At 41.1% G+C, this 20,565-nt stretch overlaps 1 protein-coding gene across 13 annotated transcripts in view; it reads left to right on the top strand.

Moving 5' to 3' along the window:
* Positions 1-20,565, top strand: part of cadps2 (Ca++-dependent secretion activator 2) — a gene marked incomplete at its 5' end in the record, with an annotated part of 178,988 nt that overhangs the window by 109,299 nt on the left and 49,124 nt on the right. For 6 of the 13 annotated variants that reach the window (XM_014025857.1, XM_014025862.1, XM_014025858.1 and 3 more), the window contains 5 exon segments: positions 664-672; positions 2,437-2,593; positions 13,325-13,466; positions 14,667-14,786; positions 17,433-17,462. In XM_014025857.1, coding sequence (XP_013881311.1) covers positions 664-672; positions 2,437-2,593; positions 13,325-13,466; positions 14,667-14,786; positions 17,433-17,462 — 458 coding nt within the window. 13 annotated transcript variants of the gene reach the window in all.

A 20,565-nucleotide genomic window follows, 5' to 3' on the forward strand; every position in this document is an offset into this window, starting at 1 on the left:
TAACTACTCGATCGTACTGCTGCTTAGTGGACACAATGGCACACAATAGAACTCAGGTTTTATACCAGTAGATCACAGATGGTTTATAACTTTTGTGATTTTTTTCACAGACTAGTACTAGCAGCTAACGCTAAAAACATAGGCAGTAAGCAGGGAGTGGAAGGGAGGAGCGTGGCAAAAATTTTACCGGAAATATGTCATTAATGACCGTGGCATATAGGCTTTTGTTTGTATAATTTGTGGTGTTCAATCCAGCCCGTTTCCTCCTCTGTTGCAGCACTGATCTCCACACTTGTTTCTGTTCCTGGTTTTCTCAGGTGTTCTTTATTTTTGTACTGAGTTCCTCCCTTGAGTTGTGGGAGCATTTAATGCGCGTTACTTCCTGTATTCCCAAAGAAGTTGTGACTGTAATCTCTTGAAATAAACAAACTTTTTGTTAAATTTTGTAAATCTGCACTCTGGGCTGGCAACCTCAGAGGGCTCATTTTAGTTTATTGTAAAACTACTTTAAATGTTAAGTTCATGAACACAAGCTATCAGGCATCAGTTTCTGGTTACACAGTAGAAAGCACCACAGCAGGTTATTAGATGATAAAACATGTTTGTTTTTTTTATCTTACTGTCTTTTTTTTTTTTTGTCTTTTGTTCTTCTGCTGTGGAAAGGGAAGAGAGGTAAGTTTGTTGTTCTCTTATCCTTTATTTGTTTACCATGAGCCCACTCAAACATCTTTTTGTAAACCAAAATCTTTTAACAAGTGGATTTATTTAATTGATTGATGTAGGCTATGTACAAAACAAGGCAGACATCTTGAAAGCTGCCATATTGGATCAATGGCAAGTTTTTACAAAGAGGGCCTCTTAACCACTGCTTGCTGGGGTTTTCAGATATTTCATATTGCCTTTTGTTTTTGAAATAAACCCTGTAGACTTCCTGTCACATGTATGAACAGCTTAGAAAGTGGTTCATGTACTCATACACTACACATCTACACAAATAATATAGTGTTAATTATACAACACAAGCACAACCATGGAGTTCAGCAGGTGTGAATCTTTTCACTCTTTTTGAGTCCGATTGCAGCACATAGGGGTTATAATGTTATGACTGATGTAGAAAAACCAAAGTGCTTAAATTTCTTTACATCAGGGTCATTACTTTAGATTTTAACCAAATGCAAACGTTCAGTTTTTTTACTTTCTTTTGTGGAGATCAGCCATCAGACTGACACGAAAAAGTATTTTTTTCTGATCAGTATCAGAAAAGTCCAGAGATCTACTTTGATTCTTGGTCCTGTGTCTTAAAAGGGTCTTGATGACCGAAGTCTGATTAGTAAAAATGACCTGTTAAAAGCAGCGGATGTATAAATGAAGAGAGGCCGATGTGACCGCTGGCTGCTTTTAAACTAAAACCAGGGTGAAAAGCAGTTTGTAAAAGTACCTGCTTGATTTATTCTGTCTAAAGAGCATCGAGGCTCCAGCAGACCCGGATCAGTCTGCTCAGGTGACCTCTGCTGTTGGCTGTTAAAGGACCTTCAGGAGAAAAGTGCAACCAGCTTTAAATCTCCTCTTGGTGTCCTGGGGTCAGTTTTCTCTTCCATGGCAGCCGCAGAGATGTAAGACTTGTAAAAGAAAAATGACGAGTGGCCTTGAAGAAGGAATCATCGGGCGTTAGAAATCTGTCTTTTCAGTTTGTTACTCCAGTCAACAAACAGCATTAAAACACCCTGATGATTCATGGTCTTCTTCAAAACATCCATTTCAATAACAGCTGCTGGTAAATAGCTGCTAAAATACACACAGACACCAACACGCACGGTAATGACACAAATGAGGGTGGAAAAATTTGTTTTCGACTAGTTGAAGTTGTTTTTACTGCTGCTTCAGAGCGAGCAGAGCATTCTGTGTTACAGGGAAATATCAAACTCGGGCGAAGAAATGAATGCTTAAAAGATTCCAACAGTGAGATTAAAAAGGAGACGACGGGCGAAGAGAATAAATAAGAGCAAAAACATGACAAAAAATCATTAAGAATGACATCAGGATTTACGTTAACATTTACATCAAATCGAAGGTGAAGAATTATCACAGCTTCTAACAGAAGAAAATACCATTTATTATTATTCTTCACAGATGCTGAAGGATTTGAAGATTTCATCATTTGCAACAAAAATGTTTCTAACAACTCAAAATATTAATAAATATTGGCATTAAAACGTGGTCTTTTAAATAAACAGTTTAATCAGCAGGTCTTTTTCTTTCTTTAAACACAGCAGATATAAAGTAAATGAGTGATATTTAATCTTATTTTGAGGTTAGTTCAGTCTGACCCCTCCTCACATTTGATCACTGGAAACCTAAAGTGTGTCACTGTTAGTGTGTTAGCCAAAAACACTGTTTGTTCTGCTGACAGCTCTTGGATGTGTTGTTGTCTCTCAGGCGTTCTCCTGGTGGTCTGACCTGCTGGCAGACCACGCAGAGGCCTTCCTCTGCCTCTACAGACAGAACCTGGACTCAGCTCTGCAGGTCCAGCCTGCTGACTCCTGGAACACCTTCCCCTTGTTCCAGCTTCTCAACAACTTCCTACGAACTGACCGTAAGACTTTGATTTGTTTCTTTTGTTTTGTTTGTTTGTTTGAAACCCTGACTGGATGAAGGTAAATATGTGGCAGAGCTACTGCTGGAGCTCACCAAAAGAAAAGCACAGAACTGTATCTAGTCTTTATCTTTTCAGAATATTTATAGTGTTTTATTTTACAGCTTGAGATTGATGTTGTTATTAAAACTAATGGTGTCCCAGTTCCAGTTTTTTTAAACCAAGCACAAGTACTTCAACTTAAACATTACACGCTGATTATAATACACATTTATTTTATTTAGAACCTGGAACTGAATCAGATACATATCTGATGTTTTTCTCAGTCTGAACCCTCGCATTCCCTTACATCAGACTTTTACATCAGTGAGGTGGAGCTGAGGGATCGATAAAGACCCTAACCTCGAGTTATTAAATCTTGTAGCTCCACACGTCTTCAGCTACAGAACAGAAGTCCAGATGTATTGTCTTTTTTCTTTTAATTTTCTATGTCCTGGATGACATAACTAATGACAGTCACATTGTCTGTTCAGATGCTAAAGTTCCTCAGTCAATACTTTACTTCCAGCAGTTTGTTTCGTTCCAAAAATAAAATGCTGCACTGGAGCATCCGGTCAGAGACAAGTTTAAATACTAACTAAACAAGCATGTCATATTTTTTTATCTGCTCTTATTGAACAACAACTTCAGAATCCACATGCCATCAGTTCTGGGTATCAGGGAATTTTGAACAAGTATGAACAATTTTAAAACTGCTGGTTTTGGGCCTGATACTGACACCAATATCTGTATCAGAACACCTTAAATTTAAACCGGAGTATTATCAAACAGTGTCATAAAACATTTAAATGTTTTATGATGCTGTGTCTCAATTTATGGATTACATCCAACATAGACCGCAGTCGACATGGACCATAGTTCGCTCGTGTCGGCTGCATAAACGACTGTGAAATGGGACGGTCTAGTCTACGGAAGACGTGTGTTTGTCTGACAACCAGCTGCCTCGTTACCATGATGACACGTTATGTACAGTATCACATCGTTTCAGTTGTTTTTTCAAGGTATAACTTCTAAAAATTCAGTTAATAGAAAAACATTATAAATAAAAAAATCATTAATGATTTGAGTTTAGCTCCAGTATCAGTGCTTGTAATTGAATTTTATTTAAAATCTCAATGCAACAAAATGTTCTTCTGCTAAATTGCTTAACTTAAAGGGATCCCTGATTAGTTGTAACATTAGACTTTATTTGATAAACATACGTATACTTTAACTGTAAAATAAAGACTGTAAAAATACTGTAGGCTGTTTATTTTTTAAAATTTTTAAAAACACATTTTAACACGGATGGAGCCATTTTATTTACACACAAAGCATTTTGAGTAAATGATGACGTGGATAGGTCYTCGGTGTGAGCGAGCTATATCCACCCTGAAGGTTAATCTTGGACAATATCTGATGATTGGCTCTTTTAAATGAAACCAGAGAGCGTTGACAGAGAGGAGAAGGTAGAAATGACTCAGCCTGTAACTGAAAATATGGATGGAGGACAACAGAGCTGCTTCATGGAAGAAGAACGTTGTTTACATATTGTAATTCAAGTTTCTATGAGTTTAAGCGTAGCCCTCTAAGGCTGTCACTTGTGGTACAGAGGCAGAGCCAGATGTGGTCTGTGCCACACCAGCTTCACAAAACCAAACCAACATAACGTCCTTGTGACAGTACGTGCGTAATAACGCATGGGTAAGTCCTTGTGCTTAAAAAGCGCACGGAACACAAAAACGTCTGCTGAACAAGCACACATTTTGCTTATACTGAACACAGAAAGCAACAGAACTATTCACAATACATAAAAACCTTGAAGTGATGCAGAACATAACGTGAACAAATGAACTGTATGATATATCACTCTGACGTGGACCCGAACACGGAGTGCGTCAGGGACCCTGACTCATCGCGCAAATAGAAACAAACAAAAGGACAAGGGGAAGACCAGGAGGCAGCTGAATAAATCTCCTGGACAGACATTCCTCTGAGCAACGCAGAGGAGGAAGCAATCCCCCTTGTGGAATGCGCTGATAGTGCATCTGGTGGCTGCAGGCCTGAAGAGATGTACGCCTGCGATATGGCTTAACAAAGCCAGTGTGACAGCCTCTGAGAAGATAAAGGCTGACCTGCAGATTGCTCTCTATAATGTACAAATAAGCATTGAGAGTATCTCATCCCTGCTGTGCGGGCTACATAGCATCCTGAATGGTGCGCACGACGCTGTCAGATAAACCCATATCTAACAAGCGTCGCCATTCAGCAACCAAGCCCACAGGGGCTGACCCAGTACGGGGAGGCTCGTGATTGCTCCTCTCGCCAAGCCAGCTGCAGCGGACAATCCGACAGTAATGGCTGGAATGTCGGAAACCAAAGCTCATTTGTGCGCATTGGAGCAATCAGAATCACTCTCTGTCGATCCTTTCTGATCCGGCCCAAGAGGTGCGGGATCAGAGAGACTGGAGGAAACGTATATAGCAGCTTGTCTGGCCACGGTCAGGACACGAATTCATCCACCCCTAGCGCTGGGTTGTCGCGGGGGCTCAGAGAAAACCAAAGGTCGCACTGTGTGTTTTCCCTGCTCGCGAACATGTCCATTTCCGCCTTGCCAAATCTTTCCCAGATTTGCATAATTATGGTCGTGTTCAGAACCCAATCTTTGTCCTGAGGACCTCCCCTGGACATAATATCCGCTCCCCTGTTCAGCACCCTGGGGATGTACACCGCTCTGGTCGAGCGTAAATAGACACGAGCCCAGAGGAGAAGTTCTCTGGCTGTGTCCAACAACTGACGGGAGCGCACCCCCCCCTCCCGGCGGTTTATATAAGACGCTGCAGCCCTGTTGTCCGTGTGGACCAGAACATGCTGATTCTGGACCAGGTGGAAAAAATTCCTGAACACTTTTCCTACCATCAGGTGTTCCAACACATTTATGTGAGGGTTCGTGGGAAACTGCCAAGGGCCCCCAACTGTTTGGGACAGACGTGTCACCCCCAGCCTGAGAGAGACGCATCAGTGAAAACCGCTATGTGATGTGTCGTCTGCTCAGGGGAACTCCCGCCGACAACGTCTGCAGGTTTGACCAATGGTTCAAGTACGCCTGGACTGAGAGAGGGATTAAAACAATCCTGCGCTTGCCGCGAATCGGGTCGATCCGCAGGTGCACAAACCACCACTGTAAGCGCCTCATGTACAGCAGCAGGAGTGGGACCACCGCATGTGCTGCCGCCATCATTCCTAATAGGCGCATGACAGTTAGAGCCATCACTGACGCGTGGGGCCTGATCTGTGACAGCAGATTCAGTAACATTCCCTGTCTGGCCCATGACAGCTGTGCTGTAATGGTGACTGAACTCAAGTCCATGCCCAGATACGTCACGTGTTGTTCTGGGGTGACGGAGCTTTTCTCCCAGTTTGTGGAGAAGCCCAACATAGTCAGATGCTCTATTAGTCTCTCCGTCTGTGACGCTGCTTCCTGACCGGTCGGAGCCATCAGGAGCAGGTCGTCCAGGTAAAAGAGAATTCTCATCCCTGCTGCATGTAACGGCCGCAACGCCTTTCCCACACACTTGGAGAAGGTGCGCGGCACTAGAGCATACACAAACGGGAGACGGTTGTATTGATACCAAACTCTCTGAAAGGAAAAGCGCAGGAATTTCCCGTGTGCAGGAATGACTGGGACGTAAAAATATGCACCCTTCAGGCCGACTGACGTGAACCAATCGCCTTTCTGGACACCCTGAAGCATCTGTGTGACCGTCAACATGTGAAAAGGTCTCTTTACTATATAGTTGTTGAAGAGAGAGAGGTCCAGGATCGGCTTCATCTCTCTGGATTTTTTGGGGACCAAGAAGTACCGTGAATGTCCTTGGTGTTCCTGACCCTTGGGGACTTTGGAGATCACCCCCTTGGACAGGAGCTCCTGGAGCTCCATCTGTAATGCAGGTGCCTGTTGGGGGGACAGACATGTTTCCAGGATCCCCTGAAAACGGGGAGTTGCAGCTGAAAACTGCAGCCTGTAACCCATTTTTTTTAAACGTTCCATCCATTTGTCCATAGGACAAATGCGCTCCCAGACCACACTGCGTCTGGAGAGAGCCTGGTGCATCTGATGGTGAGCGGAATCTGCTGGAACATTCAGAGCCTTCACTGCCATCACGCTCTCGGTGACCCATGGGAAGTTCTGATCCAAAGGGCCGAGCGGCAGCTCCAGGGAGCCCAGCCGGCGACTGCTTCACTAGCTGTGGGCCCGGAAGAAGTACTTCCGGGTTCCCGTAAGAGCCAGTAACTGAACCATTCATTTTGCTAGCTTTTGCTGAAAAGGCACTTCCAGCGCCCTTCTGTGATACGAGGGTCAGAGTGAGGAGGGGCCTGTGCGCCTCCTCTTCTGACTTAGTTCTTGTTGCCTGTCCTCAAATACATCAGCCGTCCGCAGACGGGACGAAGAGGAGGGGCTGTGAATCTGTTCCGCCACTGCCCGCCAGGGGGCGGCACGAGCTGAGCGAAACCCCAAAGCAGCCAACTGTGTTGAGCAAACCCTGGCATTCGTTTTCTCCCCCGCCATTTTGAGGCGAGGAAAAAGGGACGAGGGTTGAGTGGCAACGGGGCTCGTCGTGGCGCACGACAAAGTGAATTTGTCCGCAGCAGGGAAACAGTGTGATGTTTGACTGTGAACAGTTGGGGCTGTGAGTCAGCTGGGATGGGCCCCAACGGGCTTAGCCTCACTCAATGTGGGGGAAACATGTGAACTGGATGCTTGCGACAGGAATTTAGTCTTTAGGTGAAAAGTTTTATTTTTATTTTTCACACATGCAACAGCATCAAATTTAACACACATCCCCCCCACCCCCACCAGTCATTTTTTTCTGGGACGCCGAAGGCGGGTTGGACCAGGAGCACGCCAGCTGTCCCACGCCACGGCGAGGGGCTCTTTGCTACTGCTGGAGAGGATGCCATGAATACGGTGCTGGTGTCGCTGCTGGAGCCGGTGCTTGTTCCGCCGCTGGAGGAGGTCAGGACAAAGCTGGAGCGTGCCGGCTCCGCTGTCAATGTGCCCGGGGCTCGCGCCATGGGCCGGGTGATGAAGCTGGATCTGGACGGCTCTCCACTCTGGATCTGAACTGCTGCCGGAACTGTTCCCGCACAGTCTGCGTGGTGTTGATGTGGTCCAGCATGGTCTGGTACTGAGGCCCAAAGAGCCCGTCCACGGTGATGGGGGTGATTCCAACATCTGCTGACGCATGTCCGCCGACACGGAAGGTGCCAGGTGAAGCCACATTTGCCTTTGCAGGAGAGTTGCCCAGGCCATGATGTGAGAACAGCACACCGCCTGAGCAGCACACAGTTTCAGGATGGTGTCGGCTGCTGCGCACATCTCTTGCTTTTCATCTGGGAGCGCCTCGCTCAGAGACGCTTTCTTGGAGATGCTGAAAGCCAACAATGCCGTGCTGTTGGTGGCCGCGCTGGTCTGGGACGTGCACTGGTGAATATGATCAGTCTAGTTGACGACTTGCTGATCGGCGAGGTTTGCGGGGACGGGTCGCCTGACCGGACCGCCTCGACTCCAAAACCAGAAGAAAGCGCAGGTTCCAGCACTGGAACCAGAGGAAAATCACCATCGGTGATCACTAAAACCTTGGTCACGTTGACGTAGGAGGTAACAGGGGCTCTTAGCTTGGTAGGATCAGTGGTGGCAGTCGCCAGGTATGACTCCACTACGGGGAATTGTGGCCACACCGCGATGCAGCCGCCAGCACTCGGAGAAGCGAATTGACCTGCCATTCGTCTGGCGGAGGAGCCATCACCTCCGGGACCGCCAGGCCCCTGGCTTCTGCTGCTCGACGGATGATGTCCGGGAGAACGCTCACCAGAGCCCCGATGGATGGTTGAGGAGTGGAGGAAGAGCGGGAAAGGCCCAAATCCCCGGACCGTCCCTCGATCTGAACACTGGAGACAGGCCGTTCCACCTGGGAGGGGATGACCGCTTCTTGTTTGTCACCGTCGTCCTTGTTCTTCGAAGCGGGGTCATCCAACTCGGGCCCGAAATTGATGAGCCGATCCAGAGGAACTGAATCATTCAGCTCAAAACCGAGGGATACCACAAGCGACAGCCTTAGAGGGCGGAGCTTATACGAAATAGAACCTCAGCTTAGCCTGATAGCCTTTTTGCTAGTGCTGATGCTATATTGCCATATGTTTATTAGCTCGGCGCTAGTACGACAAACAAGCTAAACTGAGGTCCTCCATCCATATTTTCAGTTGCAGGCTGAGTCATTTTTGCGTTCCCCTCTCTGTCATGTGGATGGAGGACCTCAGTGACGAGAGGAGAATGTGTAGCGCTGAGCTAATACATATATATGGTGATAGTGTCGGGGCTAACGCTAAAGCTAACAGGCTAAGCTGAGGTTCTTCTTCCATAAAGCAGCTCTGTTGTCCTCCATCCATATTTTCAGTTACAGGCTGAGTCATTTCTACCTTCTCCTTTCTGTCAACGCTCTCTGGTTTCATTTAAAAGAGCCAATCATCAGATATTTTCCAAGATTAACCTTCAGGGTGGATATAGCTCGCTAGCAGCCTTGCAGTGATGACCTATCCATGTCATCATTTACCCAGAATGCTTTGCGTGTAAATAAAATGGCCCCGTCCGTGTAATATATTTTTAAACTTTTAGTTTAAAAATTATAATAACTGGACATCCGAAAGTATTTTTACAGTCTTTATTTTACAGTTAAAATATATGTTTATTAAATAAAGTCTAATGTTACAACTAATCAGGGTCCCTTTAAATGCTTCGGTCCGTGATGAATTTCCAAACTCCACCATTAAAGAGAAAAAAAACTGTCGTAAAATTAAAATAAAACCTTTGTTTTTCTGTTTAATTTCCTGATGGTGCAATGAATTCTGGGATACTGTCTGCTGCGTAGGACACTCAGATGCAGCCTACGTTTTCAGGGGTTTTGTCTACAAATTGTGACAGCCTACAGCACCGGGCGGTGACGTAAGCAACCGACAAATGTGTCTGACTTTGCCTGCAACCCTTGAATTTAGACATAACCCATTATTTCTATTTACATGTGAAACATGAGGAAAACTAAATGTCATGTAGGTTTTTCAAAAAGACTTATTATAACACCCATTTTTAATTTCTGCATCGATATCACTTTGCTAAGACTAGTTTCAAAAGTTTTACACAAATCCCAAAATATGCCAGTAAAATGTAATTAAAGAAGAAAAGTGAAGGCGTTTCTGTAAATATCGTACTTTCCATCCATCAGTGGAGCTTATCATCATTTTATCTCGTTCAGCTCTGTGCTCCTCACAACCTGAAGGACTTCTGAACTTTAAGTTTTTACCAGATTAATAACAAAGACTAAAACTGTTGTAACAGACTAGGAGAAATGTTTAGAACTTATGACCATCACACACTCACAGAAGGTCCAAAAACTAGAAGCTGGACCTTCAAATTTAAAGAGGGATTTTAGTTTTTATGCTAGATTTATTTAAAAAAAAGTTTTAAATGTCACATTCTTTCATAGATTAGCTTTGATAAATGTGTTGATTATTTTGTTTTGGGGATTTTAGTCTCTTCAAGTTTAATTTGGAACACTTCAATCCTTCATGAGTTTGTCTTTTTTTAGACTCCAAACGTTTTCCAGGGAGCTGAGGTCAAGGGAAACTCAGTCTTTCCTCTCATGGACTGATTGAGACGAAGTGGGAGCCTCAGATAAACAATAAACCAGAGGATGAAAAGGAAATATTTAAAGTTCTGAATAGAGAAGCAACAAACAAAGCAACACTCAGCAGGATTTCAGTTTAGGAAGTTGTTTTTCGAGTGGATGAAAGTCTTTATTACACGTTAAAATTAAAAGTCTGCTCCAAATGTGCAAAAATAAATAAACTGTTAATTAATACAAACATAATGTAAAACACTAAACATGACAGGGTTAAACTGGGAAATGGTGCAGTGAGTTTAAAGTGGTGACAGCTCTGAGGAAAAAACAGATTTGAATGTTTTTCTAATTTTTTTTACGTCAAGGTCTGAAGATTGTGAAAGAAAAGAAAAAAAGCTAAAAAGTGACCGTAGAAGCTGATAAACGTAGTTTCACTCTTCACATTTGATTTGACTAATGGAATCAAATCTGGGCTCGCTGAATTCTCCTCGAGCTGTTAGTCGGATGTGGCGCTTTGTCTCGGAGCCAGAAAAGATTTGGCGAGATGGGAGGCGTTATTTAACATGGCTGATGCCCAAGTACTTCAGCTACAGTAACAGACAGGCGGGCAGATAGACAGACAGCCCAAGGGCAATGCTGGGAACAAAAAAACTTGATTCATTTTGTGAAGAACCCACAAATCTATTTTTTGTGGCACATATCTTATATTCTCTCTAATTACCATCTTCTCTTCGTGGCGTAATTATTCCAAGTGTCACAACATTAACCGTCTTGAATTGGAGCGTAATGAGGCAATAGAAAAAGACAAGACATGGACCAAGAAGAAAGAGTTTTTACTGTTTGCACAAATGAGGTTTTCCCTCTGGTAATTATGAATAAAGTGAGACAAAAGGGATTCTATTAAAATTAGCTCCATAAAATTGAAAAACAACTAAATTTGATTGACAACCGAGATTGTGCCAAAATTAAATTTTCTTCGTAAAATCCTACTTTTTAAAAAAAGTATATTATTATTATTTTTTAAATGGAACATCAGCAGTGAGCCGTCAGCTGAGCTCAGGTGAACTGACTGTGGACGATTTTTTTTATTTTTTGGTTGTTCTGCAGATTATTTAAATGCTCACTTGATTGTCAGCATATGAAGGCGAACAGTTATGTGGGAGGCAAGTCTTACTCTCTGGAGGGCAAAAAGGCTAGTGTTAATCATAGTGGAGCGGAGCGGGAGGAATTAAAACTAATGAAGTCCTGGGAGACTTGTCTTATTCTCACCCAGCTCTCCTTCTCTTTGTCTCCTCTTGCTGTTGGTGTCAGTGTAAAGATTTATTTCTCTCCAAACCCTCAGTCAGGATCAGGAGGTGTGAACGATACACCTCCAGGCCAGCACCGGTCCATCTTCTGGGCCAGATCTGGTCTGCAGACCTTAAGTTTGACATGTGTAGCTTACTGCAATCTTCAATATATATANGGATGATAGAATGCAACGCTCACTTTTAGAAAAACAAACAATTTTTTTTCTACTTGTTTTACATATTTAATGTGTTAATTATATTTCTGATATCATACTCTCTATTACAGCCTTTAACTTGTTTCCTGTTCTGGTGACTGTTTCAAAATAAAACTCTTCATGGTTTTGAAGGTGGGCAGTCATTATTTCCCACATATTTTGAGTTTAAGTTTGGAAAATTGTTTCACTCCATCGCAGTCTTTGAACAAAACAAACAGATTTAAATTCTTCAGTGGAGAAATGAAACAGAAAGCATTTGTCCAGTCTGGATTAAAACAGAAACTGCCTTTCAGCCATGTTGGCTTTTTTCAGAGGAAACAACACATCACGTTAGAAATAATATATATATATATATATTTACAGTATTCCAATATCATTATATTATATAAAGGCTATGGTCATATTTTTACACTTTTTAATAATTCATGAAAATAATATCCTTATGCTTTTTTATTTTTTATTTTTTTAAACATTTTATGTTTGGGCATTGCTTCAACTCTACACTCAAATGATTCCACATTTTAACTCCACACGCAGAAACACAAAAACTCTTCCTCACAATGTGCACAATTACAACTTACAATTGACAAATACTTCTTAAATATTTTTAGGTAAATTTTCATATTTGGCTCTGTACAAAATTTGTGGTTTTTGGAACTTTACCAGATGTGGAAGTGTCAGTATTTGAGCTGTAAGAATAAATTGTTTGTATGATCCCTGTAACTTGCATTGTGAATAATACAAACTGTGAATGCAATGTTTTATAGCTGTGGCCCCAGATTTCCACACAATAACTTAAATAAGGTAAAACTGGTGAACAATGTAGGATATAGTGATGTCCGATCTAATACCTGCTGGCCTTATTCAGTGCTATGATGCTTCTTGAAAGATGTTTAATAGACACCTTCTTTCACTAATTTGTTTTATATCAACCCCTTTTATTTGAATCTTTACTTGTATATTATTTTTATGTATGTACTATTTCCAACATTATTTTAGTTTTATTCAAATTTATTATGTTTTTTTTTATCAAACCAGAGCTTTAATTTATTCAATTCAGTCATCATCTCATCTAGTAAATTCTGAAAACCGTCATCAGAACAAAAACACTTGTATCCTCAGCAAATAGTACCATTTTTTTAACATTTTGGAAACATTGCAAATGCCATTAATGTATAAAATAAACGTTTTAGGGTCTAAAACAGACCCCTGAGGAACACCACAAGTAATATTCAAACATAAAGAGGAACAATACTTTCACTTTACAAACTGTTGCCTTTTTCTTCAAAAACTCTTAAACCTATTTAAAATCACCCCACTAATTCCATAACCTTCCAAACTGGAAACATCACACCACGTAAATTTGCTACTCTAAAAACTGGAAAAGCTGCCTAAAACGTGTTACTGTAAATACTAGAAAATGAGCTCAAGTCAAAATTCAGTTGCAATTCAAGTCCTTTGAGTCTCACTGTCTCCTTCTGCCCCTATCCCCCACCCCACCCTACCCCACAGCTCACCTGTGCAACGGGCCATTCCACAAACACCTGCAGGACGTGTTTGTCCCTCTGGTGGTGCGGTACATCGATCTGATGGAGTCGTCCATCGCTCAGTCCATCCATCGTGGCTTTGAGCAGGAGACCTGGCAGCCCGTCAGGTAAGGATCGGCTCCAGTCAGGGCTGCTTCAGCTGATGACTGGGTCATCTGTTATCTGTGTGACATACATTTATTTCTAAACTCTGTTTAGTTTTGTGAATTTGATGAATTGACATTGAATTTGATGAGGTTTTTTTTAGATTAAATGTTTGTGTGGATATCTGGGATGTGCACATCTTTTGTTTAAACACAGCTTTATATTGTGTTTTTACTTGGAAAGTTGCCTTTTGTACTTTGGTTTATTATTATTAAGAAATCTATAACGTTCAAAATGAAAAACTAATTTCAAATATATAGAAATCATTATACACTCCTGTAGATTCTCACTCAGTGCATCTGAAAGAATAGACAGTTTATCTCTCTGGGATCTTCCTGGTAAAATAAAATAAATTGCCTTTTGTAAAATAAATAGGGACACCTTTGAAGTCTTCACTGATAATACATGTAGTTATGATCATGCTTCTGGATGGTCATGTTTATGTTTCTCTGATACAATTTGCTGTGTTAAGTTGTTTTATGCTGAACAGAAAGCCCATGTAACACTGAATGTGTGCAGGGGAGTGGGCGGGGCTTAAAGTTCTACATTACTAATGAGCGGACTCTGATTCCAAAAATCCACCATAGCAGCTTCTGTAAACCAGGTCCAACAAGAAGAGTAGACAAAGACTCAGTTTAGTAATTTACTACTTGTCTGTGAAACCTTTAAAATTATTATCATTATTATTATTATTATTATTANTTATTATTATTATTATGGTAAGACATTTGAAATCAGAGCTGATGATTCATGAGATATTTTACTAACAGACACAGTAGACTCCAGGACATTGTGCACACACTCACAAACAAAAACATTATCACTCCTTTCCCATTAGCTCTGGATATTCCTTGCAATGACAAACAGCATCTCAGACTAAATGCATGTTTAAAGTTATTTAATGAAAATAAATAATTCTGTCTGTAGCAGAGAATCAACAGAATATTTGTCAGGGTTTTATAAAACCTTTTATATTTCCTTTAGAATATGAATCTTATGATCTGTCAGATTGTTTTTCTGCAGTGACACAAACACTAATGTGTTCAATAATGGTTATGCTTTCACTCTTTTCATCTCTTTCATGATTTGTCTTTTATGCTTTTATCATTTTTCCTCTTCACACAACCTGGTCTTGGACTCGTACTCGGACTTGGACCTGGCAGGTCTCTAACTAACAATCTAGCCAGTGTCCCTCTTCCAAAAGTCCCCAACCTTTCCCTAACATTACCACAGATGCCCAGCTTCTCTGCACCAGCCTGGATGGGACCTCTGTGTGAGAACACGTATGTATGGTGCATCATGGGAAAGGACTCTCTGACTCTGGTGGTCCTCCAAGGCTTAGACATTTGCCCCTAAAAGATTAGAAAGGCCTGTAAACAAGCTAATTTATAAAAGTTAAAACCAGTTTGGGTTTTCCTTCTTTATTCCAGTGAGATGTGTTAGCTTTGTCAGACTTACCTATTTATGAGCTAATCACTAAACAGAACATTAAACTGCTCCAGATCTCATGTCCGAACATTAAAGGTACGGTATTTAAGTGATGTTCTGTCTAAAATACATCAATAAGGTAGTTAATGCCTTATAATGGGTGACATCAGTCACAGAACAAAGATTGTAAAGAACAGGACAAGAAGTCATCGTCCAGAGTTACAGTTAGCCAAACCAGGGCTAAACTTGTCCTCTTTTAAACTGATAGAAACATTATTGCACGCATCATTTAAAAAGGAGCCAACGTGATGCTCAAACTTAACTTTTCAAACTTCCTTAAAGCTCCAGGAGTAGAATACTGAGCCTGGCAGTGGTGCTGTGCTGAAATGAAGTTCTATTTTCCACAATCTGCCTTCAACATTTTGATGTTTTCAGTGAAACGTTCCCACACTGTTCTGAAAGGCTTTGTGTTGTGCTCTGTCAGTTTTTAGTCATCTTCTTTGTTAGCAGACTGTTCAGTCTTGGCACACAGTATAGATGATACTACTGCTAAATGTTCCAGTTCAGAACTGCAGTTAAAAACATTCACTGCTGGGGAGGGATGTCTGGGTTTTTGGACTAACCTGTTGCCTCCACAACCCAATAATGGACAGATGGACAGATGGACTCTATGGACTGACGATGGATGTATATGGTTTGACGATGGATGGACTGACTGGATGGATGCATTTTAATAGCCTGAAAAACAATATTAAATGGATCCTTGTTTACTTAGCCTTTAACCTATCCTGGATTAAGATTGCTCTGTCCTCCATTCTCTGACTGATGTCATGGCTGATAAAGTGCAAACTATTACTAACAGTTAGCAGGTCTGTCACAGTAACAAATTTTGCCGGGTGATAAATTGCCTCAGAAATTATCTTGATAAACGGTAATATTGTATGGGAAACTTTTGAAACTAATATCCACCCCCGCTTACAAACTTAGGGGAAGTTAAAGAAATTTACATACAGAAAAAAGTTACGAACTGACCTGTGAAAACACACATCTACTAAAGCTCTAACATTGTTACACTGCTCTATCCAATTTATTCTGTCTGAGTCTTCCTCTGGCTTTATAAAATAAAAGTGATCAACCGCCCACTGCTAGCAAATTTACGAAATTTATATAGTGTAAAAAAAATAAATAACTGACAAATATGACTACATTTTACATGAAGCATTATATTCATAACGTCAATAGAAACGGCAAACATAGTATTAGACATAAACATAGTATTAGCTATTTTCTTGTAAATGAAACTTCTGGGACAAAACAATTAATAACTTGTTAGCTTGTTTGTTAAATTATTAATCCAACTTTCAACCTATCTCTCATATCCACTAAAAAGTCTACTTTTCATTGCAATATACATATGGACAGATGTGTGTATACTATATATATATACATATATATATATATATATATATATATATATACATATACAGTATATATACTGTATATATTAGGGGTGTAAATCACCAGCTTTATCACGATACGATATTACATCAATATGTTTGGATGACGAATTGATATTTCTCAATATCACGAAGTCCGTCACGATATGATGGATTCAATTCAATTCACACGGCTGCGATCGATATAATGCAATATCATAAGGCCATCTAACACAATGACTGTGTTAGATGGGCATATGGTATTGATTCCCATCGAGCATATGATGATGATATAGATCAATATTTTCAATTTGCCTCGATATAACTGAATCATGAACCATTCAAATCGATATATAGATATAGGGAAGATGTAGAAATGTCTCCTTTGGTTGTAAAGCTTGTAAACCTAATGCTGAAAACTGTTTTAAATCTTTTCTCACTGGTATTAACGAATTTCAGCCAGTTCCTGTAAGAGAGGCTGCTTCGACTCAAACCTTCCTGAGTAAAAAAGACAATTTGACCAAAACTTCACCCAGCTGAGATCAGGTCTAGATGAGGACCTGTAGTCCTGCTTGTCCTCTGATTGATGTGAATGCTCAACATTTTCCTTGCAGCTCAAGTGTAATCTGTTTGTCAAAGTATCAGCAGCACTAAAATGAATTTATATGAGGAAACTGCCTGTCAAAACTTTGCAGATCCTTTTTGTTTTCCCGGCATGACACTTAATTATTTTTAAGTTTTTGTAGCGTGGATTTCTCACAAAATGTTTTTATCTTTTGGTCGTTGATGGTGAGTCGTTAGCTTTGGCTCTGTGTGAAGAAAGCAGCCATTATGTTTGTGTGCATGAGCTGTGCTTGGCAGAAGATGGAGAGTTCTCTCCAATTCTCTTTCAAATTGTTTTTGTGACTCTGTGGCTCTTTGTCAGTGGGTTGTTACTTGTGAATAATGTCTCGGAGACGTATCGGTGAAAGTATTGTTGCCATGTGTCAGTGGAGCTCGTGCATGCTGCAGTGTTCCCACATCTCAACGTAATGTCATTTCACTCTAACTTGTTTTCTCTTGCAGCTTGCATGGAATCAATCTGCCTGACATTTTGTAAGTTAAAGATATTCTTTTACTGATCATAAAACAGAAATATTTCAAGCTTCTATTTCTGCACAAGGGGATGTGTTTTCTGATACATGTGGCCGATGAGTCCACCAAGGCCTAACAAGGTATATTATTATTTCAATTCTGATAAACTTAAATATTTGTCAATTCGTCACTTTTTACTATATTGCAACAAATAGTTTCCTTCCTCCTTGGCTCGTATTGATATCTCTGGAAGCAGTTTCTATCTGGTACTTAGAGGGGTTTATACCTATGGTGAACCAGGTGCGTACCTGGTACCTAAAGAGTATGTATGTAATATTTGCAAGGCTGGTACAAAAACTGGTCTACATTATGAGGTGGACTTGTCAAGAGTTAAAGGCACACTGTGAAGGATTTGTTGTTTTCAGCGACATCCAGTGGTTGAATCATCCTCCCTGATCCTCCCCCCACCCCACCCCCACTTCCAAATGTAAAGGAGTTGCTACGGTGTCTCTCATGTGTCAAAAACTTTTGATAATTCCAACCGCGATGTCTACCAGCAGCTTCAGGGCTAGTGATGTTTCAAGTGGTAAGATTATGAGCTTTAATTAATAAAATTATCCCACACTGTGCCTTTAATAACAAGCAACAAGTAACTTTAAATTTAGATGCTCTGTTATCCGCGGCAAACACCCCCACCCCCCGCACTCACACACACACACACACATATGCATGCATCCCCCGTGACAAATACGGACTTTAAACGTGAAGGTTGATAACATCCACACTGGCGAGGTGGATGCGCCCTGCGCGTGTATCCAAAGCGTGACTTTTGCTGTCCTGCTGTTCTTGTCGGGGAGGGGTCTGYGRGTCAGGGAGGGGTCTGTGGGTCAGGGAGGGGTCTGTGGGTCAGGGAGGGGTCTGTGGGTCAGGGAGGGGTCTGTGGGTCAGGGTCGTCTGAGGAGGAAGCAGATGAATGGAGTTGCGCATGGGAACTTTTATTTAAGATTTAAGTTTTTTTTATTTCAAAGGTCCTCATGGCTCAGCAGCAGAAGCATAAATATTACTGTTAAGAAAGCTGATGATAAAGTTTAATATTATAAATCTCACAATAGGTCAAGTTTTGTTGGAGAAACTTGGAACCAGATTGATAAAGAATCTTTTTTTTGTTCTTGAAGTTAGTGTGAGATTTTTTTATACTTTCCTTTTGAAGTTGATCCAAAACAGAAATGTGCTTCTAGCTGAAGTCTTGCAAAATGACTTTTTTTTATTTCATGTTTTTTTTTCCTTCTGTCTGTACACGGAACAATCTGACAATAAAACACAACTTATAGAAACTTTAAGATAAACTTGACCTGCTTTTAAAATTGAACTGTAAAATTAGGCTTGTCACAAAAACAAATTTGGCTGGACAATAAATTGCCCCAGAAATTATTGCAATAAGTGATTAAATTATTTGGAGACCATTTTAAACAATAACAGTTTATTCTGTACGTGTCATCTTCTGGCCTCATAAAATAACTGCGGTCACCCTCACACTGCTTACAAAGTTTACGTAAGCTTACGAAATTCGCATAGCGTAAAAAAACAACAACTCAGCGAATCCAAGGTTCGACATGGTGTCCTGAGGTGTCGCCAGCTGAAGGACGCTCCTCTAGCTAAATGCTTGTTTACGAGGTGCTCATCTACAGAGGTTAGAGACCATGAGCCTGGAAAATACCAGACAGAGGGGTCACTCCTCTACACTAAGGAGTAGAAAACAGAAACACAAAGAAAAGAAACAAGCAGGCAAATGGAAATTATCAACCCTTATTTTAATTTATTGACCCCACTTTAATTTTATCACATAATATAATGATTGGTTATTTGTTGATTTAGTGTTTATCTTTGTAAAATATTCAGTAAATAACCATATTTTTATTGCTTACAGAGGCACCTACATGCAAATAATAATGCATTTAAATGTATTTTATTTGTTTTCAATGACTGATGTGGCACAGGGAGCCCTGCTGTATTTAGACCTACAGTTTATGGTGGTTTATGGGTTTACTCATTGTTTGCATTCATTCCAGTGGATTTTAGTGTGTTTGAATATGTTGACTGTCAGAAATTACTCAGTGGAAGGAGAGGGAAACAACTTATTGGTTTTAAAGAAAAAAACAGCCAATTATTACAAAATGTATGAAATGAACGTAAACCTAATAAAAAGTTAGTTTTTATTTAGTGAAAAGTTGTGCTGAAATGACTAATGAAATGTAAAATAATTAAGAAGAATGAAGAGTGCAAATATTTGTAGTGGTAGCTCAGATTGAGCTGCGGATCTGATGACATATGTCTGCTCAGTCTGCTTGTCGAGCAAAGAAAATTACTCTGTTTTGTCATTTAGAGAAAGAGAGTCTGCAGCAGAGTTCCCAGCATGGGTGGCCAATTGGGAGGGGGTGGATCTCAAGAGACTGGTTGAGAGTGCGTTTCTTAAAAAGGCTCTGCAGTCTGACTCCCCTAGCCTTTCCCACAGCACAGACCACACCGCTCCTCTGCCTCACTTCACTTGGGCCTCCTTGTAAAAAACGAGAGAAAAAAAAGCTGGCACTTCATTAAGAAGCACAGACGGGCGAGTGGGATTGTCCTGTTCCCCAGGGAGCAGGGCGGAGCGCACTCCGAGAAGAGCACCACTAATTAGACATGAGGGGGATAGCCACAGTGCGTTTAATTGCACCATGGACTCAACCCAAAGCATTTATTTTTGTGTGCCACTTCTTAAGGTAACAGTCTTTTAAAGGCGAAGTGAGAAAAGTGAGGAAATGAGTAGCTCTTGTTTTGAGCCCTCCTCCCTCCCCCCCTCCTCCATTCTCCTCCGTCCTCCTGTGGCTGCCGTTCGAGCTGTGGGCGCTGTACACTTGGATGTCGGTGCTGCGGAAGGTTGTTGTGTAACCTGCATGCAGGGAGACGTCCATCTGTCTCTGTCAACATGTTTCACTAAGACCACCCAAACTACCAGTGTTGTATAAAGTACCTCAAAGTGATACTTGAGTAAAAGTACAAGTATCTTATCATAAAAATACTTTGGGAAAAGTTAAAGTCTTCTCTAAAAATATTACTTGAGTAAAAGTCTTTAAGTATCTGATAT

The sequence above is a fragment of the Austrofundulus limnaeus genome, unplaced genomic scaffold, assembly GCF_001266775.1.
Source record: "Austrofundulus limnaeus strain Quisiro unplaced genomic scaffold, Austrofundulus_limnaeus-1.0 Scaffold505, whole genome shotgun sequence".
NCBI classification, from domain to species: domain Eukaryota; kingdom Metazoa; phylum Chordata; class Actinopteri; order Cyprinodontiformes; family Rivulidae; genus Austrofundulus; species Austrofundulus limnaeus.